Source organism: Rutilus rutilus (assembly GCF_951802725.1).
Source record: "Rutilus rutilus genome assembly, chromosome: 12".
Lineage (NCBI taxonomy): Eukaryota > Metazoa > Chordata > Actinopteri > Cypriniformes > Leuciscidae > Rutilus > Rutilus rutilus.
Window position 1 is genome coordinate 12,911,493 of NC_140217.1, and position 26,378 is coordinate 12,937,870.

Consider the following 26,378-nt stretch of genomic DNA (forward strand, 5'->3'; position numbering starts at 1 on the left):
TAAACGAATTAACAAGCAAATTAAGAATTAATGGGGACAGGAAAGACCAAGATAATGCTGAAGACCACACTCCACAGCACAACATTCAGCAGGGCGTGTTCCCTATGGAATAGGATCTACAGGTATGAAAGGTATGAAAACCATTAACTATACGTAGATCCAAACTTGTCAAGTCTTCGACGACAATGTTATGGATTTCTCACCGCAACATGCACACTGGTTTCTTGACCGCCGGATGACGCTCACTGCACGGGACTCATGATCCAGGGGCGAGCGTTATTATACACTCCCAGCAGAAGGACACTTCGGTGACGTCACCTCGAGCGAGAAGGAAGCGGAGCGCTGGCTGGAAGCTGTCACACAGTAGTTGTGGCGAAAGCAGGAGAAACCCTTTCCGCACGCGCGCGCCCAACTGTTGCACTATACGGACAAACGACGCGGCCAGAAAAACAACGTTATATTTTTTTTGACAGCAACTTCCACATACTCTTCGGGGAATTAATCTCTCGTGTTTCTGCAATGGCTGATATCATACAAAGCAACGACCAATCCTCATCTGACGTTGCAAATCGATTCGCCCGCAAAGGTGCTTTGAGGCAGAAAAACGTCCATGAAGTAAAAAACCACAAATTTATTGCGAGGTTTTTCAAGCAGCCGACTTTCTGCAGTCATTGCACGGACTTTATTTGGTGAGTAAATCATTTCACACTGTAAGTATTACACTGTAAGTTTAGTGTTACTGTAAATCTTGCTGCTGGCCTGTTACCAGACGAACACCTAAAAACAAACACGTACTGGTTTAAGCATAGAAACTCATTGCTTGCAGTTCAGCTGTGTTAAACTTGCCCATACATAAAACATGTTTAGAGTTTACTGTCATCGAACTCTGCTTCACACAGCTCACGGGCTTTAATTGCTTTCGAAATAAGTCTTTTGTCTTTGGACAGAACTAATGCAAACGTTGCTTAGGTTTCAGACTACTCGCAGAGTCGCAATATTCTGCATGCTTCACTGTGTACTGGGGTTGCCATGATTTGGGGGTGATCAGTTTGTCCAGGCTCATAGTGGGGCATTTAGCTGCTCAGTCAAGTCTTTGCTTCACACTTGTTGATAGTTTATGTATAAACTATAAAAGTTAAAATAGGATTTAGGAATCAAATATATATATATATATATATATATATGATTCCTAGCATTCAATTTATAGTTATAATTTATAGTGCATGCCCTTTTACTGTTTTCCTATATGTGCATTGAGACAAATCAAACATTAGATTACATATTTGTCCATGTAGCCTACTTTTTAATTAAGTGATTGTTAGTTCTGTGAAAGGGAACTGATATCTAAAAGCCCATTAAAGGATTTAGAGAGACAGATCTCTAATGCTTTTTTTTCTCTCTCCTCTTCATCAGGGGGTTTGGCAAGCAAGGATTTCAGTGCCAAGGTAAGCAGCCATAGATGTCCTGCTTATTCTCTGAATAATCACTCAAATAGACCTTAACTTAAGGAGATGTTACTGTGCACCTCCGGTCAAAAGACATAATCTAGAATCAGTTTCCTTTCCACACGATCAATGCCAAAGAACAAGCAAATGTTGCAGATTGTAGTAGCCACTGTATCTGGTGATTGAGGCCTAACTTGGCAAAGAAGGCGTGAGCTGTAATGTCTCTCATAAACATCCATTAGCTGGCCTTGAACTAAATAACTCTGACTTAAAGACAGAAACCTAATAGCTTGGTACCTCAGTGAAAAGACTCACACAGTTTAAGAAAAACATCTATGGAAACTACTTATATGAGTCACTTATTTGAAGTAACTTGTTCTTTCAAATGGGATTTTTATTTTATTTTTCAGTTTCAATTTGGAATTTTTGTCCACATATTACACTTGGGATTAGGAAACAAGCATACACTTGCAGCTGTTATCAGAAGTAACTTTGCCGTGTCTGTGCATTGAGTGTTCCTCAACTTTTATACAATTACCCACTAGGGTAACTGCACGATTTGGGGAAAATGTCATATTGCGATTATTGAGGTCAATAATGTGATTGCAAAATGCGATTGCGATATAATAAACGAATGGTTTCATGAGTCAACTTGCTTACTTCTCAAGGAAAATTCACACACAGATTAGTGATAATGCTGAAACGTGTATTTCTCAACTCAGTGTTTTCAAATTAAAATAATATTTTTTACAAAATGAAATAATGACATCTTTTTATTACTGCAAACTTGTTATTGTCTCAATAGTACAATAGTATAAAATAAATAGAACAATAAATAAGAACATTTGTATGCTCGTGAAAATAAGATATTTTGAACATTCTGTCCAGACAAACAGGGACATTTAAGCAGGATGTGTATTGTAATTGTCATGTCAAAACATTTGGTAACTAAACAGAATTTTGTTAAGTTTAGTGACAATATGTTACAATGTTTACATGGTACAATGATTGGTAGGCTACTGTTTGTGAAATCTTGTGATTTGATTCCGATCTTGATTCAATATCGATTCATTTGAAATAATTTTTGCAATTTAAAATAGCTACAGTAGATACATGTTATTTTTTCTCAAGAAAAAAAAAAATATCTCACCTAATGCTGTAAACATACAGAGAGCCCTGTCAGCTGGTATTATTATTAAAGGTTAAAAACAACAACTCAAATTAAATATAATTTGGTTTTTACTAGGCTATAATAACAACGTTACAATATTTTAATGATATTAGTATAAATATAATAAATATTTAATGTAGTGCACATATTTAGCAAAATACTCCTCTATATATAATTTGTCTAGCCAACTAACGTGCAATCAAATGGCTTTCCTGAGGTAAATGTAACGTTATGTGACAGCCTATTGTTCTCCAGCTGTTTTATTGACCTCTTTCCGTGGTTGAAAAACACTGATTGATCGATATTATGTATGAGGCATAAACATTTCGGTAAGTTGTACTGTATCTTTCAACACACCTATTGTTCATTCGTGTTTATTTACTATTAACTAGTTAAGAGTAAGAGATGTTCGGCCAAAACGCTATTGTTTGAATTTCGTAATAAAATTATGGAAAAAAAAAAGACAGAATCTGAGAGCTGATGATTTGTTTCATATCAAAAGTAACCTGCTCTGTCTAGTCTGTCGGTGTCAGTGTCCTCTTTGCTTCACGATTTTTCTCTGCGTTAGAAAATGGATGTGTGGCGTGAGAGTGTGTGGAAAGTGTCAATTGCATGAGTCTCACGCTGAATGAGTGAGAGTTGGCAGCCCTGCTCTCTCTGCTCAGTGTCGGTTATCTTATAGCCAAAATATCGGCATATCAGGTAGCAAAATTTGTCTGGCCCACCTCTGGGCCTCATCCTTGCTTCAATTCTGGCCCAGTTCTGGCTGGGTCCCCAGCCCAAAACTGGCCCAACACACTGAAAACGGACTCAAACAACTTCCTCTAGCCCAGATGTGGCCCACACCCTGTAAAATGACTCTTATTTATTGATATGGCCCAGGTCTGGCCCAGGCACTGTAAAATGACTATTATTTATTGATATGGCCCGGGTCCGGCCCAGGCACTGTAAGACAGATCTGGCTGAGAGTCGGCTGGGTCCCCGGGCCAGATGTGGCCTAGAAACTGGCAGTGAAACACAAATTCAACCATTTAAAAAGATTAAGGGTTTTTATTATAAAATTAACAAATACACTTTAATATAAACATGTATTAACAATGAACAAATACACTATATTAACATTTATTAACAACACAATTTTCATTATTAAGCAGCTCTGCAGAAAACAGAGATGTGATCGTCCAGCTCAGTTCATTTCTCATAATGGTGTCAATGCAGGCAACTAAGCAAGCCAGAGGTGACAGTGGCAAGAACCCAAACTCCATCAGTGACAGAATGGAGAAAGAAAAACTTGGGGGGCCAGTTCTCCTGGCCAAACAACGAACATGGTGTGTTTTTACTGTTTTAGGATTCCAGGCTGCTTCACAAGTCAGATTGTGGATTGATATCATTCAGAATATTTTATTCAGCTCCTTTTGCTTGAAGATTGGAAAAGATTACATCAAGGTAAAAGAGTAGCAAACCCCGAGAGCATGTAGATGTGAATTTGAGAACTTGTACAATAAATATTTGTACTTGTACAATCAAATTTACACTCACAGTACAATGTTAAAACCTTCAATGTGAAAACCTCAATTAGGCATTTGTAACTCCTCAATTTTTTAAATTGCCCCGCCTTTCTCTCTCGCCACTCATTTTGCAAGTGCACAGTCAATGCGTGAATATTTGAAATAGCAATGGCAGATTTGAGAAGTTGCAAATGCCTAATTGAGGTTGTACTGCGAATGTGAATGAAAGAATACAAGTTGGTGTATGTCATTGTATTTCTGTGAATGGCATTTTACACATTTGTGACTACTTGCCTGCAGCTTCAAATTCAGAATACAGGTTTGTGACTATTGTCTTCGAGTGAAAATCTCAACATTCAACAGGTTTTCAAGTACAAATATTTATTGTACAAGTTAAATCCACATCCACATGCTCTGGAGTTTTGCTACTCTTTTGCCTTCATAAGATCACACCGGCGTTGGTGGAAGGAGAGTTGAAGCTGGCCGTTGGGTCTGTGCGGAGGACTTGTCTGGTTCTCGTGGATCTGATCCGATGACTGTGCCGAGGACTGTTGTGTCAATGAGGTCTTCACTGCGTATGTTTTTAGGTCTTGTCTAGTTGTGATGTTCTCGTCTGGCATTCAGGGCTGTTGTGGTCATCTTAGGGCGCAGGTCCACCATCTGGTCTGGATATGGACTAAATCTGGCTGACTACAGTAACCTTGGGATAAGAATGAGACAGAGAGACTAACATTAGTGTAGATGCCATTCTTCTTATGATGTAACAAGTACATTCTGTGTTATGGGAAGTGTTTCCGGTTCTGGTTGACCTAATTTATGCAGCCTAACAATCCTTTAACGGATGTGAATTATAGAAATGTGAGAGTGTGTTATGTTTATGCTAGGTTAAAGAGGTGTGTTTTTAATATAGATTTAAACTTATCTTGTGTCTGCCCCTTGATCTGCTGCCAGTTGGAGGCTGGAGCCACCAGTTCATGGATCCCTCAATCTCCATTTCAGCAGAATTAGCTGTGAGGGTTTCTCTGAACTGCATCTTTTAAATGAAGGAACAGATATTGTGAGGTCAATATTAAATCTTAAGCATTAGCTTTTTAAGCACATAGGTTTTGACAAATGTTGTTGCCAGAGTTCACGCAGCAAATTAAAATATCGGTAACACTTTACAGTAAGGTCTCATTTGTTAAAATTAGGCTAGTTAATGTGTTAACTAACACGTTTTTGGTCCCCAGAGGGTTAACAATGAACAATACATTTGTTACAGTATTTATTCATCTTTGTTAACATTAGTTAATACAAATACAACTGTTCAATGTTTGTTCTTGTTAGTTCACAGTGCATTAACTAATGTTAACAAATACAACTTTTGATGTTAATAATGTATTAGTAAATGTCAAAATGAAAATGAACTAAGATTAATAAATGCTTAAGTATTGTGCATTCTTAGTCCATGTTAACTAATGTAGTTAAACTTCTATTAACGAATGAAACCTTATTGTAGTGTTACCAAAATATCTGTAAAAAGTGTTGGTGTCAGATTCCAAACAGTGTGTTGTTCAGATGAAACTTCAGTTTATGTTCGCTCATAATCATAGTAACATCCCCACTGAAAATCTATTATTGGTTCAGTTTTTTGTGTTTTCTGAGAAACCTGAAAAAATGACTTATTTTCACTTATTTTAAATGAATTATTTTAGGAAGGTAACGATATGCAACTTCGCCGGCTAATGAATGCATAAAAGTGACAAGCTGGATATAAACTAATGCAAATAGATGGTAACAATTGCGACGTTAAACATTTGGGTCAGGTTTGCGCGTGTATTTGTCACATTGTTTTAACTGCTTGAGGTAGCCACTACTAATGGTAGTTAGAGTAATGGCAAAACCAGCAATGCAAGTTTGAGAGGTGACGCCCCGACAAATCTCGCAAGAATCACGACTTGCTTTACGGCACGACGTCACATACATCAACAACATATGAAGCAGCCTCTATAGCCGCGTTTCCACCGCAGGAACTTTCCCCAGGAACTAGGAACTTTGGGCTGGTACTCGATGTGTTTACACCGCAGGAACCAGGGTCTAAATGAAGTTCCGGGTAAATATTTCCCCCTCCGATAGTCCCTGCTCACGAGGTAGTACTTTTTCAAAGTTCAGGAACTTTCAGGGGTGGGACTTGTGCGCTGCACAAGCTGATTGGTTGTGTTCACGCCGCATTTTGGTTGGATGACTCCACGCAGCATTTTCTTTATTTTTAACCTCCCTTTTAAAAAGTGGCTTCATGCAGTAAAGTTGTCTGTCTGCAAATATGGAATTTAATAAAAAAAACTGGGGGACTGGCGACGAGTTTCAGGCTTTATTATTTGGGTATTTGTGGAAGAGGAAACTTTCTGCGCGTTCGTCACAGCCATCTCACGGCCAATGTCCGCAATAGCTGATAACATACAATTTTATATCTAACGTTAGCATTACGAGCTCTGAACACGCTTTATCAGTGCTCGTCTCTTTTCTGCCACAGCTTTTAATATTAAGTCATTATGTTTACACATTGTCATCTATTGCAAGGCAAACCATGTTACAAATTTACTATAACAGGATTGGAATAGCGCATTGAGGTTGGTAACAAACAACTATTTACAAGACTGTCACTATTTATGATTGATAGACGGAGTTCAGGCTTTTTTTAAGCGTATTTGCGCAAAAGGAAATTTTTGCGCGTTCGTACGTCCCACAACATACCTTGTCTAATTTTATACGCATACGAGCTTTCTGAACACGCTTTAGTATCAGTGCTCGTCTATTTTGTTATGTTAATTACCTCGTTAGTAAACCAATAACTGCAGCACAGTTTGAATCTCCTCCATACTTATAAATGTGGCGCTCAAAACTGATTACTGTCCGTCGCAGACTGGGAGGAGCAGTTGCGCGCAGTTTACCTTCCCGGTACTTTAGACCGCGGTGTAAACGCAGAAAGCAACCGGTCTGGGGCAAAAAAGGTTCCTGGGAAAAAAGTTCCTGGGACAAATTGTTCCGGGTAATTTCGGTGGAAAAGCGGCTTATGGAAGACACTAGCATGCATTTCAGACGTGAATCATGGCATAGTCGATGAAGAAAACGAAGAAAGCACGGTCAGAAGAGTGCAGAGACGGCTCTGTGTGAGTGGTAATTATGACAGTAACGTTAAATACAAGTACTCCTCAGCGACTCTAGGGGTCGGTGTTTGAGAAAAACGGAAACTGCATAGTGTGCCTTTAAAATAAACAACTCAGCCAGTGATAGTTTTTATTTCTAGAGGCCGCTTTCGCTCTGTATAATGCCAGCAGTCTCTTCTCAGCACTTTCCTACTGTGTACTGAATGACAGCATACCCTTCACAGCCGCTCCATCAACGGACGCAACCCGGAAAAACTATTGGTTTCACAAATCAACTATCGGTACCGATATATCGGCAAAACCGATGAATAGGTCGACCTCTAGTGTATATAACTCTGGTCTTGGGGCCGGCGCTTTCAGTTGAGGAGCAACCTAAGTCAAAAGTACCCTGATAATTATTGTGCTTTGATTGCATCTACCTCTAGATGTTTGGAGTAGTATCCTCAAGAGTTCGCATTTCACCTGAAATCTCTTGACATGAAATCACTTGTGATTCAGCTGACAATACTTGCTTGGACAGAGTTTGATTCCAGCTCCCTGCCCCTGCAGGTCTCTTGTCACGTTGTATTATTTGGCTGGGAAATGCTGTATGTTTGTATTATCAATATGAGTACCACCGTTAGTATTAGCTCCCAATATTATCACCAGAACATAGAATGCATAGAGTGACACTCGTGTCTGTGTGCTGTGGATTGCAAGAGACACAAAGAATGCGAGCTGCTCATTCAAGGTAATTTTTTCCAGAGACGTAGCACCATGACAAATGCATTTTCCATTGTGCTTGCAGGGCATCTGCCCCAGTTGTCATTGGTTCAGAATTAATAGTGGTTCTGCAGATATACAGATTGCAAACTGCACTTGAGCCCATATGAACAGTACCACAGAGCTTTATTTTTAAGGAGACAAGCAGTTCCTGTCCCCAAATGCAGAATAAAACTTTCATACTAACAACAAATAAATAAGTAAATAAAACCATGGAATCTAATGTCAAGAGGACTTGTTTGCAACTAAGCTCTTAAAAATATAAACTGAATAATTAAAAAAATAACTTAATGGAGGTGGACCTCTGTGTTGCTCTGATGGTTTCTTTATATAAATTAAAATATGGTACTAAAAGCTTTTGTGAAAAAGCTGCTTTGCTTTTAGTGTTTTGCCATACTAAACTGAAAGAAAATAAATTTTCAGATTGAAGCCACAATTCATCGGTACATTAGGTGGAAAAAGATTGTCACAGCTGTCCACTTACTAGTGGTATGCCATTGTCAGCAGACTTCCTTCTCAATCCCCTTCATCTATCTCCTTCTCTCTTTTTGTCTCTCATTTAACTCTTAGCTGAAGTGGTTTTGAATAATGCATGTTAGGATAAACACTCATCAAAGTGTTGTTAATGTATGTACTGTATGTATGAGGTCTTTGTTTTATAGCATGAACAATGTAATTTTTTTTTTTTTTTTTAAGTCAGGGTTGGGTTTCCTCTCGGAAATGGAATTGTTGTATTCATATCAGTTTTATTCATATGGAAATGAATTTTTTTAAGTTTAATTTTAACTCAAAAATGTAATGTGGTGAAACCAGCAAGTAAGAAGTTATAGGCCTAACATATTTCCTTCACATCTGGATTACATGTGAAATGAGTGTAAACCTCTTAACATTTATTTTCAGAAGAAGAAGAAAAAAAAAGCTAAAATAAGAGAGAACCAACAAAATTAACTTATTATGTTTTAGTCAATGAATGCATGTTTTCTGTGAGCTTTTTGATTTTCTATTAAAAAAACAAAAAAAAAACATTTGCATAGTAAAATACAACCTCTAGCTGTAGTTTGCCTTTTAGACAAATCATTTTGTCAGATAAATAACTTAATCAAGTTTAGTGTTTTGTTGTTCTTAAAAAAATGCGAAAATATTTTCCTCATATTTTGATAGTTTAATCGAACTTTAAAAGTCATTAAAAACAAATATCCTCTCCGGACATCACTTTTTTCCACTACTGTACAGTACATGTTTTCAATTTATGTGATTTATGTGATTCACTGTGATTCAAATATTATTTTTAGCAGTTGCCTTCTTTTCAGATCGTTACTCATCAAATCCTTGGCTCTTTAAACACTGCAGGTGTCATGATGGTCACAGATATGGAAGTGTACCTTTAAATTTACCATGCTAAGTGCTCACACACACACACACACACACACACACACACACACACACACACACACACACACACACACACACACACACACACACACACACACACACACACACACACACACACACACACACACACAAAAAACCTTTGTGTACAGATAATAGAATTTCTGAGTGGGTGAGTTGTTTAGTCTGTCATTTGTCAATCTATTTCCCCTGGCCTTGACCTATTATATAGGCCTATTTCCAGAATGTTCGCAAAACTTGAGAGGGGGGCATTATCGCATACAGTAGTCAGCCATACAATCCAATCACAGCAAAGTGGACCCATTGCATCCTTTCATGTGACCTTTCCCAAGTCACACATGATTACACCTCCACGTCATCAAACTCATACCATGACATTGGGGCTCTATTAAAGGAGTAGTTTGCTTTGAAATGAAAATTACCCCATGATTTACTCACCCTCAAGCCATCCTAGGTGTATATGACATTCTTCTTTCAGACGAATACAATCGGAGTTATATTAATAAATGTCCTGGCTCTTCCAAGCTTGATAATGGCAGTGGATTGCAACCAACAGATTGAAGCTCAAAAAATTGCATCCATCATAAACGAACTTAAAACGGCTCCGGTGGGTTAATAAAGGCCTTCTGAAGCAAAGCAATGAGTTTGTGTCGTTTTTTTAACGATTTAACACGTTACAAAGTAAAATTCTAGCTTCCGGCCAAACTGCCATACACAATCTACTTGCGTCTAATGCACAACTTGTGACGTTGGGCAAATATTTGGGTAAATATCAGCAGTACGTTGCATTACTCGCATACGTTGACTTAAGTCAGATTTGTATGTTCGTTTGGCCGGAAGCTAGTTATTTTAAAGTTTTAAATATGAATATTTTTCTTACACAAGCTCATCATTTTGCTTCAGAAAGCCTTTATTTACCTCCCGGAGCCATTTAGAGTTCGTTAATGATGGATGGATGCAATTTTTTTGAGCTTCAATCTGTTGGTTGCAATCCACTGCCATTATAAAGCTTGGAAGACTCAGGACATGTATTAATATAACTCAGATTGTATTCGTCTGAAAGAAGTTAGTCATACTTAGGATGGCTTGAGGGTAAGTAAATCATGGGGTAATTTTCATTTTAAAGCTAACTACTTCTTTAAGAACTTACAAAGCTGAAGGGAGGTAAGAATGATGCTTGCCTGTCTCTGAAATTTTACCTCCAGTGTCACTGTTTGACAGTGTTACCTTAAAAAAATGAGTGATTTATACATAGCTGTTCTCATAATTTGAGCCAGCTCTGGGATTGAGCCAACTCTATTGCATGGCTGCTGCAGTAACTGCTTCCCCATGTCTACTTCATATGTATTTTATGGTTTAAAAATGCATTACATCAGCGGAGTACAATTGGATAGGCACATGTCCCTCTTATGTGCTCTTTACAAAAGTTTTATTTTTCAATTACATTATCTTTAAATTATTCTTAAAAATATAATTATGTGTAAGTGTATTAATTTTTTGGGAAGATTTTTTCAATTGTTGCCAATATCTCTTCCATTGAAAGTAACATCCGATTGGTTTGGCCCTTGAATTGGTTATGCCTTTCAGCCTAGCAGGTTAAACCGCTGAAATTACTGATATGATTTGAATGATGGTTTTTAGAAGTGATTCATGATGATTTTCCATATGTCCAATCCCTCATTTTAGTAAAACCACTTACTACATGCCAAAGCTGTTCATGGTATCTGCTCTCTTATAACTAACTCGGCTAAAGATTGAACAGAACAGCCATCATCAATTTGTTGGATTATATTTCCAAGACATGCCACAATAAAGGAAGGTATCAGCTGAAAAGATTTATAAGGTGCCACAATGAGAGATAAAAACGTAAAAGAATATATCAAAAGTTGGATTATAAAAAGATATGTTAGTGGGTAAGATAGTGAGTCTTTATAATCTTTGCAGAGGTCCAGATATCATTGTTAAGAGCACTTTAATGTAACATGTAGTTTTTGCATGGAACTGTAACTCCATATTTAAGCTGTAATCCTTCAGCCATTCATGAGGTGAGCTGTTCTCAGGCTTTTAACGTAAATCTATATTGTTATTTCCTTTTAGCATTAATTTTATTTATTTATTTATTTTACAAAATGTACTCCGTAAGATAAACATTGTGACAGCAATTATGTGGGAAGTTTCTGAGTACATTGTGGCAACGTTTCAGGCAAATCCGGATGTCTTAGTGGTTATTTGTTTGTGCGTACACTAGTTGGGATAGACATTTTAGTAATATTGCCTACTCAAGAGAAACTGGGTGGAGGGTATAAACTGTGTCTTATCTGTTTGAAAGAAACAGTTAATTGAATGCTGAATTTAGTTAAGTCACATCATGCATGATCGTGGGATACATGGGAATGTGTGTTTTTTTTGTTTGTTTTTTTGTATATATTTAAAAGAATACAGTAGTATGAAAAATGAAACTTCTTTTGACTCACTGTATCATTTTAAACCTGGATGACATTCTTTTTTTGTGTTTAACTCGCAAGAAGCTTTTTTATCTAAGCTGCTATTTTCCATGTTTTTTTCCATCTTTTAAAAAATCTTTTTTTTTTTTTAAATAGATATATCACTAAGCTCTAATATAGGGCTCTATGAAATCTGTTAATGAATCTTCCATAGTAAATGGAATACAGTTGCAAGCAGTTTATTGACAACAAAAAATGAAGTTACAAACTTAGAGTACAGTACTCAGAGACAGAAATTAAAGAAAGTGCACGCAGGCAGCATATTCAAATCCTAAGCAAACAAAGGGCCTTAGTGTGTCTAATGTTACCTGAAATCCAACTAAAACTAAGGGTAGATATTTTATCCACCTTATTTTGCATCACAGAAGGAAGCTATTTTCTACCAGAAAGACTCGGGAGATAAAATGATGTAACAAAGCATACATTTATTAACAGCCCAGCAAGCATTATTATAAAGTTATTTGGCGTAGGCCCCATCCATAGTTCGTAATCCGAGGGTAGCGGATCTGCATCTCCTGCCTGAAGACGAAGGCAGGGGCGCATCCGACCCCCCTGGAAGGTATGGACAGGACCATCCTGGTGGTGGTGGGGAGGGTGGAGGTTGTTGTCGCGTCGGCATCTGCGAACTCAAACATGTGTAAGTACCGATCTTTTATACGGAAAGTATAAAGACGTGATTGGATAGAAAGAAAGGTAATAAGTGAGGTAGTAATTAAGTCTTCCTGGCAGAACTTAAGCTAAAGCTTTCATTTCTGTTCATGTGTGAGACTTCTAATTCATTAAGCTGATATTGGTAAAAACTAGAAGGATAAGAAAGTGTAAAAAAGTATTTGTGCTACAATTCAGTGTATTGATGATTATGGTTATAAATTATAATCAGAATAAAACAATAAAAAAAAAAAAAAAAAAAATATGATAACAAATACCAGTTTGCAATATCAAGCAGCTCAATTATTGAAAAGTTAACTGTAAAATATAATTAATTTACAACATAAGATTGCATTAATTACAATAGCTTATATGTTATTGTAGATTTGTACCATTGTTAACTGATGGCTTTTGACCCTTTGGCTCCAGAGTTTTTTTTTTTTTTTTGCCAAAAGTTTTATATTGGTCCATGAGTTTTTGTTCATGTACAATGATAGCTTTGTTGTTTGGACATGTCTAGTTCATATCTTTAACCCAATCAAAAGAGCTTGAGAGCTTGTGCTTTTCCGACGATGCATGTAGGCCTATACGGGATCATCCAGTCATCTGTACCTCCCCTACACCTTGAAAAGCTCCTCTCTCTTTGAGCTGAGAGCTCCAAATGGGAAATCATCAGGCTGACACACCATCACATTTCAGACTTTGATATGGACATTTCACTCTAATGGATGCTCTTTTTTGTGGGGGGATAAAAGGAATAAACTGTGCTTAAAAGATCAGTGGATTATGTTATTATTCTGAAAAGAGCTTTTGTCATGAAGTTCATAAGCTGTATATTATTTTGAAAGACACTCATAAAAATATCATTATCATTAAACTGCACTCAGCACTAGATGTAATTTGCAGTATTGCATTTTTGAATTGCAGCTAGCCGGATAGAAAACAGAAATATGACAGAATGCATCCACAAATGTTTTATATGTGAGAGAAAATGTTAGTGGTCAAGTGTTGATGCTTGTGTTGAAAAAGTATTGTTAAAGTATGTAAAGTAGTGAGTAAAGTTTAATATGAAATATTAATCATTTGGTTTGCCTAGGGCAGCAAATGTTGATCTCAAAGGTCAACATACTTTATTTTATTGGCCAAAGGAATTCAGATAAACTTCATGCACTGGTTGTGTTGTGATGGTTAAAAAATCATTGGACTAGTTCATAAAAGTATAGACCTTATGTAGCCCCGCCCCTTTTCAGCGCTGCACTCGTTGTCTTTTGACTTCCGGTCTGTATTTTCACAGCGATTCTGCGTGTATATTAATGAACGGCTCGGTTTAAAATCTTCCCGGTCTACTGACATTTGTTAAGTCATCTGCTTTAAACATTACAATCCTCATGATAACTTTCGTTAACTTTACATTAAGTAAATCCACTTCAAAAGCTAATTACTCCTGGACAGCAGCGCCATAGAGATATACAGAGCGACCGCAAAAACGGAAGTTAAAAGACAATATTCTAAAGATGGCGGCGCCCTCTTTTCTCTGGTGCATAAGGTCTATAGCATAAAAAATAAAAAATAAAAAAAAATAAAAAAACACTGTTTGACTGACTGAAACCATCAACCAGTTTTCTGATACAAAAATAGCTTAATTGTAAAATGAAAATTGACATTCAAAGTTTAAATTATACATTTTTACGTGGTACATACTGTAGGCCTTGAAGTCTTGTATCAATTTTATTTTGATATCAGTGTGGTACCAAGTAGCATTAGTTTTAAAATCCCTAGTGTGCACTATTTAGGGTTGGATCAAAAAGTGAAGACAAAGCTTTTTGATCACCCCCCGGTGGCTGGATGCAGTATAGGTTATAAACCCCGCCCTCTCCATGTAAACAAATAAGACATGAGCAAATCTAAACAATCAAATTACACTTTTTCTAATATTTTTTCAAAAAATGGTTTCTGTCATTTTAGTCAGTTTTTATCACGTGGGTTCAAGTGTTTTTTTTTTCAAGTGTTCATCAAGTATGGTTTTAGTTAGTTATTTGATATTATAAAACGGGGTATAATGTCATGATTGACAGCTTCTCTGAGTGAAGAAGTCACGGAGGCATCAACGGGCTTAGGGGTTAGTAGTTATATTAAAGGGGTCATATGATGGTTCTAAAAAGAACATTATTTTTTGTATTTGGTTTAATGCAATGTGTTTACCTGGTTTTAGGTTCAGAAAAGTAATTATTTTACACATACTGTACATTAGTGTTGCTCCTCTATGCCCCGCCTTTCTGAAACATGTCAATTTTTACAAATCTCATCGTTCTGAAAAGCGCGGTGTGCTCTCATTGGCCAGCGATCTAGTGCATTGTGATTTGGCCCAAAAACCTTAAGCGTATGATGGAAATGTCACGCCCCTTACCATATTTGGAACATCAGATCCCAAAGCAATAATGACAGGTGATAATGTCGTACTACCTTATCAATTCGAGTCCGTCAATTCATCAAATGCAGATGAACAAGCTGATCGATCAACTTTGCCAGCGCGACTGGACCAGGTCATTTCAGATTGCTAAGATTTTATTTCATTGGGGACATAATTACTGATTATAATGATTTAAACTGTCTTTTTACGTGTCGGTGTCGCACCGCGCTACGGGGGGAGAACACTATGTAAACATAAAACCATGTCTGCATTTGTGATCGTAGAAACGACAAACAAGCGCTACTCTATACTGCTCAAAACTCACGTTTGAATAGTCAGTATCAAATTCTTAAAATATGAAAACATACTTACAGGCTGTGTCTGTGAGTCAGAAGCGTCAGAATGTAAATTTGCAAAGATGGAATTGCCACGCTTTTTATAATCAGCCTTTGTGCACAGCCAGCCTTGTACTCTCCCAGGTTCTGGAACAGTCCTCCGAAAAATCCGCAGCACACAGTCGAATATTTTGGTTGTGCTGTTCTGGAACAGTGTTGGAAATAAAGCTTAAGCACTGTTTTCTAATCGTGTCCTCTTTTGGAAGGCCAAACAAAGTAGTTTGGCTTTCGCAAAGAAAAACAGTGTCTCAATGACATGAGGTGCCGGTGGCAACAATAATACAGCGAGAATAAAAGTTACGCCTTCTTTCTTTGCGTATACATTTGGGCGGTGTTATGAAACTCTGACCCCACACACTGACGTAGATTTGTGGGGGCGTGTTTGAACGAAGCGTTTTAGGAAGGCGTGGCTGAGCCATAACTTTTATGAAGAATATCTCTTTAGGTTCGACACTTTGAGCTTTGTAACTCTGCAGATCTTATACTTGCACTAACAGCTACATAACACACTAAAGAAAAAGAAAAACAAGAAATCGCATCATATGACCCCTTTAACAAGCCTTCAGTTGTACTACAATCAGCAGACATCAAAATTGGAGTAGTCAGGCTACTTAAAAAAAGCTAACGTGCGTGTGCTTGCGATTAATTCTGCAGGAGTATGGGCGGGACCTTGATACCGCAGCTTCACTTTACGCTCATTATTGTGAGACTCGGGCTCCGAACAATGTCATTAGTGCAAGATGTCAGCGCCATATTGGGACATCGGCGGCTTCACTTTTCTACAATGGAAGAGAGTGAAGGGTGCGTCGTCCATCAAAAAAAAAAAGTAAATCGTTACTGTAGACAACAAACAAAACCACCTCATATGACTAATGAGATGAAACAGAAGATGATCAACTTATAGTCCAATAAAAAATATTCTTTGTGCAACATAGCACAACAAAAATATAACAATAAACTCAGGTGTAAACATAAAACATTACATAGAACAAAATTATTTTAAGAAATGAAATAAAATCAAAATTCACCTAGTGATTTTTCGCTGATCTGATTTGAGTCTAAGTTTTGGCCAAAAATACCTGACCTTTATTTGGTTGTGTAAACGATAATGTAACACAAATCATGCTCTTACCCAACCCCCAGTATCTTGAAGCAGCTTGGTTGCTGCTGTGATTCTACGTTGGGCTATTAGAGTGCTACTGTCATTCATTCTTCACTTCTGCAGTGTTAATATCATGGAGAGCTATGGATTAGCAGTCCAGATATTCACATTGGTGGTGCTATTGAATTATCCAATGAGGAAGTGATGTTTAGATGCGAGTGTGAAGGGGGGGATGGGGTGTTGGGTGTTTCAGGGAAAGTCGCATTATGAATGCGCAGATCAAGCAAAGCTCTGCATTAGTGTATGTCACTGCTGCTTGTGCCTGTGCAAACACATTAGCCATGTAATGCATCCACTCTAAATTGCTGTACAATCTGACCATAATTGCATATAGTTTTGTTTGGATAATATTACTTGATGGGGAAACATGGATTCTTGTTAAATGGGAGAGAGCAGTGGTTGGTGGGTTTTTGATGGGAGATAACAGTATGACAGTAATTCAACAAATGGAGAGATGAAGGCTTTTGGCTTCCTCTTAAAGCAGATCATCAAAGCAAATGTGCTTGTGTGCTTCTGCTGAACTGCAACATTATACTTACACCGTTCACATCTCTTTGCACCATCATTTACAAAACAGGCAGTCTCTCTCTCTCTCTCTCTCTCTCTCTCTGTTTACACCTGACATTAAGATGTGTTTTGCTTGATCTGATCACAAATGTTCAAGCAAAACACATTATACATTATTGACGTTAGTGTTTCAGAGCTGTTCACAACTGAAACATTTGTTATGCTGTTATGTCTGATTCAAAACAGTGAAATAGAACCTGGGCATAGATGGCAGTGTTTCTGGACAGCCATCCATTTTAAGCAATTCTGTAATTTGGCAACTAAAAAGTAATTTTGCACCTAAATGTTTCATGTTGAAGGCCAATGTTTCCCTAGCCTGCCTCTGTGCAGTTTATTCTGCTCCAGGATGTAGTTTTACAGCATGAAGAATATTTAATATTTATAATAATAGCATATACCTAATTTAATTTTCTTTTCTCAGATTGCATTTGTCATTTTTTACTAGTCAACACTGGTGCCACGGGTCTATTCCTTTCCCGCCGAGTGAGAGAAGGACTAAGCCGCCGTGTTTTGTTGAATGGCTGAAGGACAGCAGCGAGACAAAACAACTAGCCATAGGCATAGCATAGAGCTATTCAGGGGTGCGTTTCACGTACAGCAGTAAATTAACTAGCGTAAATTAACCATAGTAATTTTGTTGCACATCTGTCGTTCAAACCACTTTGGTTCAATAATATAGAACTGTTGTTAATGACATCACATTGGTGGTGCTTAATCGGTTCGACGCGTCATGCTTGTCACGTGACACACCACAGCCACGATAGCGCTGTATGACAGATGAATCGCTTTTATTTAGTTTTTCCTATTCACAAAATTCTTAACTTTATCATGAACCTCAGATATATTCTGATTTTCAAATATGTGGAAGGGAATGTGTTTTGTTGTTTAAAGTTATAATGATTGTGTTTATATATTGTATCTATAGGCAATACAGAGAATCAGATCTGTCGGATTTGTCACTTAAATTCATCCATTTCTCCTGAAATACATAAATGTAAGTGGCCGGTGAACTTGGTGAAGAATAGAGTAAACTTTATAGTTACTGTGTTCACAATGTGTATCTGATATAAATAAATCGTGATGTCAAATAATATTTGAAAGGATTATTATTGCCGCTTCCATAGACATCAGTGTGTATTTAACAAACTATTTTTTTTTTGGTTATTGTTTTTTTTTTGTGCTATTTTTGCTATTGCCTACTTGTCTGAAACCTAAAATAAACATTATGTGGTCGAAAACACTGAACAGATGTGATATATGAACAGCGCTGAGCTTGTCCTCCTCTGACTCAGTGCCAGCCGAAGAGCAAAAGCACATCTGAATTTACTGTAGCAGTTTATCATATCACGCACTGAACGTTCTAATCAAACTGATGTGGTCGTATGCATCAAAGGGTTAAAATCGATCGCGTTTCAGGGTTGGAGGGGGGACAGATTGAAACTGAGGGGGCACATATCAGATCTAAGGGGGCAAAGCCCCCTTTTGCCCCCTTGTGGCGCCAGTCCTGGTTTATAAATGTTTGTTGGAAGTATGTTTTCTGAACTTGTGACCGTAGTTGGCCAACAATGCTTTTGGGAAAAACACCCTAGGATGATTCTCATATCGTCAGGCATGCACAGAGAATGTTTATTATTTTTGCATATGACGGAGAAACAGCTGGTGTACTGAACAAGACATTACAAGAAACATATATCACAAAAAAAGAGTTGCAGGTTTTTAATTCCTTTACCTACAGCAATTAATTTGGTTGCAAACCAGTGGCCTTGAGACAACGGAAATGTATTTTGTTCTGACCTCATAACCATAAATTTTGTCTGCTATCAGCAGACAAAAGCTTAGGTTGCTGTAGTGATTCTCAGGACAGTCTGTGACTGTAGTGTGAGCTTCAGCCCTTCATTGTGTTGAAGATTCAGTGAGGTGGAATTACTTTGCCAAAGGAAGCAGACAGGTGGTCCAGTGATTCCTCCTTTAAATTAATTAAATAAACCTACCAGCGTCAGTTGTTTTGTTCACTGCCATTCACAAATAATCTCTGGTGGCCTCATGGGATAGTAAAGTGCACAGTAATCGACTGCATAGTTCAGAACCTTGCTGGTAGTAGGTCATCTGCGTACTAAGAATTTTAAGAGTACTATAAATTCTGACCTACTACTTGGCTCACATACTGTTTTTCGCCGTCTTATATATTATGGAAGTCACTATATTCAGACGCAGCTTTGAACATAGAACTCTTGCTGAGTCTCATGCTCAAGCCCCTCCTTTACAGACAGCAAACCAAGTGTGTTTTCCTGTATTAATCCAAAAACTGTAAAATGTTATGAAACACATCTATCCATTCTAGCCAGTAAAAAAATGCTGAAAATCAAGCTATGCATTTCAGGGGTGATTTTAAATGTCATTAGTTGAATACATTAGGTGGTCATTAGTCTGGTGTCTATTCCAAACTAATGAACTAATGAATCTCATCAAGGCAGAAATCACTTTTGATCTCACAGCAGGTTTTCCCAGAATTGTGTCTGATTATAGGGATGAACTGGCCATGTTCTCAGGCTTCACCTGCTGTCTGCAGTGTTAAATCTCTGCTGCCTCTGCTGAATCTTATGCAGCACAGCAATTAAATCATATTTTACCTTGGTTGTGAAGCTGTTCTGAACCAATATCTGACTCATTAATTCAAGTTTTCATTCTTTTTAGTAGAGATCAACAGATAATATTTTTTTCCCGATGTTTTAATATCGGATCAACCAATAAATCCAGTAGGCATTTCAAGAATTGCATGGTCAACATATTGGTTTCTCTCTAATTTCTTTGTCATACCTGTATCAAAATCAAGCAAGTTTTGTTTCGACATTACTGATTGATTGCCCATATAACCTTTGTAAAAGATGCTCATTGGTTGAAATTTTCCTTTCTAATAAATGATGGCATGTTCCTAGTGTCTAAAATATACAGAAAATACACATCTAAGTACATATGTTTGTATATTCCTTGCAGGATATGCAAGCAAATTATAAAGAGGAATAGTAAAAAATTACATTTTGGTTTTTATTACTGCCCTGATTGAAGTTGCCTTGGAACGGATATTGTGTTACTGTTAATCTATTCTTTCCTATTTTAACGAGTGAAACTGTAGTAGAGCAGGACTTGATTTTGTCAATAGATAATCGATTGGATCGCTGGATCGTTATCATTTGCTAATTGCTGTGATCTCATGTCAGTGACTGCTGGAGGGGAGGGATTATTGACGATGATAAAAGTTATCATTGCAAAGGCACATGAATAATAATAAAATAAAAATTATGTGCCCGGATAAATAACTCTGCAATATTCTATTAAAATGAATAATTATCATTAAAAGTTTTGTGTTAGTTATGCATGAGTTCTTGCTGTACATTATTTGGTTTTCCAGCGTATAATGCACGTTTGAGCTCTTGACTTCCCAGGAACGACTATATAATGTTGAGATCCAGCTTTTCACACCGAGGACAACTATTACAAAAGATGCAGACAATCACTGATGCTCAAGAAGGCAACAAACTTTATTAAGAACCAAGGGAATGTAAATTTATGACCAGGTTGATCAGTATTAAATTGTAAAATAATGAATATAATTGATCTTATGTTGCTTCTAAAGGGCAGTACTAAATAAATTAAAATAATCTCGATAATATTGTTTTAATAAATTCTTTACTCTCATATATTGTATAAATTTAGTAATTTTGTTCTCCCTTGTATTTATAAAGTGCAAGGTGGATCGTGAATTCTAAATTCTGTAGGAAACACTATATTAATCTATTTTTAAGTGACAGTGTTTTTTTGTGTGTGTTTTTTTTACAAGAACCTGAATATTTTACCTTTTCTGACTCTTCAGCTGAGGGCCATAATGTCCTATGATGGGGAGTGTAGTTTTTAATGGCTCATTCTTTATTAAGAGTAATTGCAGCTCCGGCTGTCATGACAGCACTGCAGCTCAAATGTGACCCATGGGGTTGATGTAGGATGTGAGAAATCACTCTCCAGTCACCTAAATTACTATGGCTGAGGTGATTTATTTACCATGAGATGAATGTAACTCTACTCTCCAGTGAAACTAATAAACTAGTCTTTACATTTATTCTGTACGATCTAAATTCACAAAAGTAAACTAAGTAGAATGCACTTTCACAGCAGTGTACATTTTACAAGTTTATTTCTTAAATCACTCCTCTCATAGATTAAGTTTCTCCCAGATTCATACCTTTGCTTCTCTCCAGTTTGTGGATGTGTGCTGTATGTTATTTAGTGATTTTTATGTAGTTTTGCTGGCAGTTTCCAGGGGGTTGACCTCTATAATGATTATCCTTGATGGAGAGGTCAGGCAAAGGTAGACTCTCCTAATAAAACCACTGCGTGTAACCCACTAATTCAGTAACCAATATTGTGTTTTTTGTTTGTTTGTTTTTGTGCTGAGGCCAAATGTTTATGGCCATCTTTTTGTAATTTGAATAGCAACAGCAGATATTTATACTTGAAATACTTCAAAATGTGAAAGTGGGTTGATTTAGTTTCAAGACTGTTGTATAGTGTATTAGGAATAGGAACAGCTGCTAACAGTTGTCTGTACATGTGTACAGTGAGTTTACATGCACACCAGAAAACAACTTATTGTGAGCAAACTGCTTAAGATGTAAAATAGGTGTTTGCGTTTTATGATGTTTCAGAACACCGCTTTCTGCAATAACCCTGAATATGAAGTATCGTGCTACAGTGCACGTTATATCTGTTGCAGTTCTGGCGCCCACGTCCCAAAAAACTTAAATACAGGCAAGGTTTACAGTTTATATAATAAGTGAATGTAAACAATTCAGATGTGTACACCAAAAATGAACCAAAATACAGAGAATAGCCTTCTTGGCGCGCCTAATTTTGAAAGTCAACATTTAGATTATTTAACGTTAAATGCATTATATATGCCCGAGTCACTGTTTGGAATAAATCACAGCGTGTTTCATGATAAAACGTGACTTAGCCTATACAGTCCGGAAAATAGGCAATAGGTTATAGCAAATTCAGACCAACTGCTGGTCTACACAGAGAAAAAACACTTTCTAGGCTCTTCTGTTGTACCGAGCCATTCGTTAATCTAGTTGTTTGATGAGAAAATTAAATGTAGCCTATAGTTGCAATACACGCGTTAAGTTTTGTAAGCTCCGTGCAACTGCTGCAGCGGACTATTATTACTAGAATATTAGAAATCTAATACTCAAGCTGTTTTCTCATTTTTCTACTCTTAATATTAAATAAAAAAACGACTGAACGAAAGATACACGGATTCTCTTGAACCACCACCGCGTTTGCGGCAGAAAACTACTGCAGTGCAGCCAGAATGCTCTGTTCGACTTATCGGAGATCCTTTACTCTTCCCTGTGGATGACCTGTGACCTACTTTCTGTAAGATCTGAATTTTTGAGTTTGAATTTTTGAGATTTAATTTTAGAAAACTGAATTTGAAGTTCTGAATTTCTTCATCTTGAAAACTTGAATCTGTATTTTTTTTAACTGAATATTTGCAGTATAATAATTCAGAACAAAAAAAAAACTAGCTGTTTGAAAATACATGTCTATAAAATTCAGCCATAAACACATTTCAATTTGTTAAATTTCAAATGTTCAATATTCGTAAAAAAAAAATCTAATTCAGAACTATTTAAACTACCACCTAAAATTAAATTTTGTTAGATTACACTTGCAAATAATTCAAATTTACACAATTCAAATTCAAATCATTTTGTCATAATATAAGCTCCATAGATCCTGCCTGAAAAAAACCCAAAACAAAACAAAAACCGTGATATGATATTTTTGCCATATCGCCCATCCCTAAATTGAATGAAAATGGGGCCAGAGTTCACTTTCAAACAGAAGTTAACTACTACTGTATGTTAACTAACAGAGTAGCTATGATGGTATGTACACTTGATCACTTAATGCGTTTTTACTGATCAGATAGCTGTCTGATGAAAAGCAAATGCTTTTGAAACCCATTAAGGCCTGTTCACACCAAGAATGACAACTATAAAGATAACTATATTACCGTGCACACCAACGCACGATATTGTTCTGTTTATTCTAAGCGTTGTTATAATTGTTATAGCTGTGATGTGAACTCTGCTATTCTTTAATCTCAGAACGATATTTAGAACTATATATTTATCATTTTCTTTATAGCTTTATCTTTATATAACTCATGGTTTATCGTCAAACTGGTTTCCGTTTCATCCCTAGATTAATCACAATCAATTACATTAATCTGTGGTTAGTTAATTTTTTAATTAATTTATTTTTAATTGATCAACAGCTCTCGTATTTATATATTTGCTAGAAATGTGAATGTTTTTTTTTTATTAAGTGTTGAGTTTCCTGTACAAAAGTGGGAAGTGTTGTCAGAGCCAATAGCCTTGTGGGCAGCGATTTGACGTGTAGCATAGTTGCGATTCAGGTGACCCGAGTTTGAGTGCTGGCTCGTAGTCCTTTCCTGATCCCTTGTGTGAAGTTTTTCTTTAATTTTTTTAAGAAAACATTTGGAAGACATTTATATACCGCTATAAATGTAAAGTGGTTTGTAGTTCCCTTTCAGTCGCTCACGTTCGACGTAACGGTGGCCGCGAGCATTGCAGCTCACAACTGCTGTTTTCACAGTCTGCTGTTTTGTCTATTGTGTGTGTGTCGGTTCGGTGGGCGTTTCCCTGTGTGTTATTCACACTGCGGCTACCCCTGGGTGCCTCAACACTGAGAGAGTTATTTCAAACCTTTTTTGTTTTCACTAAAAGAGCAACACAAGCGTGACCCTGCGTCTTTTTCAAGATGTCATTCCGCTTGTGCGTTTCTGGATGCCGTCGTTCCCTGGCGCCAGCAGATGGCCACAGTAGTTGCCTCTCGTGTTTGGGCATTCAACACGCTGAGGCAGCTTTTGTGGATAGTTCATGTTCCCATTGCGGGCGCTTAGATCGAGACTCGCTTACCTCAAGGGAGTTGCAGTCCCCTCGCCTATGCCCCAATCTAGTGTTTATTCTGCCCCGCAGAATAGACCTACTTCGGCGCATGACCAGGGTGATCTGAGGATTACCGTGAGGGCTTCCCCGTCGAGACAACCTCATGCCCCTCATGCCTCACAAGCGCTGTTGCCATTGGAGTCCCTTAGCGAACGTCTTGGTCCTTTGGGGCTCCTCCTGATGACCAGATGTCGATCGCAGCATCGGAGGGGGAGCTTCAGTCCTCTGGAGATGACGACTCGGCTGCGTTACCCCCCTCGGGGCGTGTAGCGTTGTCCGAGACCGATTCAGAATGGACGGCTATGCTTTCCCGGGCCACCGAGAAGGTTGGGCTTGCGTGGAACCCTCCACCACGTCCCGAACCTTCTCGGTTGGACGATTGGTTTCTCGGGGTTCCCGGTACCTTTCTTTCCGGAGGTGCATGAGGACCTTTCTAGGACGTGGAAGGCACCGTATAGTGCCAGAAGCCGTCCTAGTGGCTCCTCTCCCCTCACCACCCTTGACGGCGGGGCAGCTAAGGGGTATGTGGATATCCCCCCAGTGGAGCGGGCTGTCGCGATGCAATTGTGTCTGGCGTCCGCCTCCTCTTGGCGGGGTAATCCACGCCTCCCGTCCAAGGCCTGTAAGTTCTCGTCTGGTCTAACGGTGAGGGCTTACAAGGCCTGTGGACAGGCTGCTTCCGCCCTCCATGCCATGGCGCTCTTGCAGGTCCACCAGACCCAGGCGCTCATGGACATGAACGAGGGTGGTCCTGAGACCCCGGCCCGGATACGTGCCCAAGGTTGCTACCACTCCCTTCCGGGACCAGGTAGTGAACCTGCAAGCGCTGCCTTCGGAGGAGGCAGACCCAGCCCTGACTTTTCTCTGTCCCGTTCGCGCTCTGCGTCTGTACGTGGACAAAACGCAAAGCCTCAGGACCTCAGATCAGCTCTTCGTCTGTTACGGAGGCCAGCAAAAGGGAAAGGCTGTCTCCAAGCAGAGGATGGCCCACTGGATAGTGGATGCCATCGCCTTGGCTTACGAAGCCCAAGGCGTGCCCTGCCCGCCCGGGCTGAAAGCCCACTCCACTAGGGGTGTCGCTTCTTCTTGGGCGCTGGCACACGGCGCCTCGCTGACAGACATCTGTAGAGCTGCGGGCTGGGCGACACCTAACACGTTCGCTAGGTTTTATAGTCTACGTGTTGAGCCGGTTTCTTCCTGTGTGCTCACTTCAACTAGCCGGTAACACCGAAGTTCCCGCTCTAGTGTCAGCTTGCTGCGCCACTCCCTTCCTCGGAACAGATACGTGCTCTTTTTGCTCCAGTCGAGTTCCCCACTTGGCGAACCCTGTGAGTTCCTGCGCACCCCTTCGGCAGTCGGACGTTGCGGAGCGTCCGACGCCAGGCCTAGTGCTCGTATGCTTGTGTAACTTGTGCTAGGCTGGGTTCCATATGTGTGATCCCTGCGGCGATCCCATATGTGTATTCTTCCACGACCAACTCCCTGTGGTGAGCCCGTGTCTTTCCCTTGGCAGAGTCTGCTCTGCCGTCACTGTCCGGTGTAGCCTCCCCCTTCGGGCTGGAGCCACCCCAGTGACATTCCATATGTTGCACTGCCCCTTCGGCCAGTCCATATGTGTATTCTCCACGTTACCTCCCTTCGGGCAGGATGTGGCTCCGCAGCGTCCTTTCGCTGGCGCTTTCGAAGGCACGCTTTCCCAGTGTTATCCAAGAGTTCCTCTGTGTGGGTATAGTGGAACAGCAGTTGAACTCCCTCTACGCAGATCTTCCGCCCCAGCCAATTGGGGGTCTGAGAGTCTTGCGTAGAGCGAGAGCGCTGGATGTGGCAGCAACCGTGGCGTTTTCCAAGGGATCCCAATTACATCGTCACGCCGACGTTACGTCGAACGTGAGCGACTGAAAGGGAACGTCTCGGTTACTAATGTAACCCTCGTTCCCTGAAGGAGGGAACGGGAGACGTAACGTCCCATCGCCACCGTTGCTGACCATCGCTGCATGGCTGTCACAAATCTTGGCTCCTCAGCGAAAAACAATGTGTGCGTGCGCCCGCTTCCTGTTTATACCCGCGCTGCGGGGCGGGGGTGCGTGACGCGATTCACGCACGCCAACGTTCATTGGCTCGTTCTGTAGACACTCGAAGTTGATAGGGCTCCCTGAAGTGATCCCAATTACGTCGTCAAGTAGACGTTACGTCTCCCGTTCCCTCCTTCAGGGAACGAG

The 26,378-nt window shown here is 38.9% G+C and overlaps 1 protein-coding gene across 1 annotated transcript in view; it reads left to right on the forward strand.

Annotated features, from left to right (window-relative positions):
* The first annotated feature begins 327 nt into the window (after nt 1–327).
* prkcaa (protein kinase C, alpha, a) overlaps nt 328–26,378 on the forward strand; it is a 179,610-nt gene continuing 153,559 nt past the window's right edge. The window contains exons 1-2 of the mRNA XM_084426094.1: nt 328–689; nt 1,414–1,445. Coding sequence (XP_084282220.1) covers nt 520–689; nt 1,414–1,445 — 202 coding nt within the window. The 5' untranslated portion in view covers nt 328–519. The remainder of the gene's footprint in view (nt 690–1,413; nt 1,446–26,378) is intronic.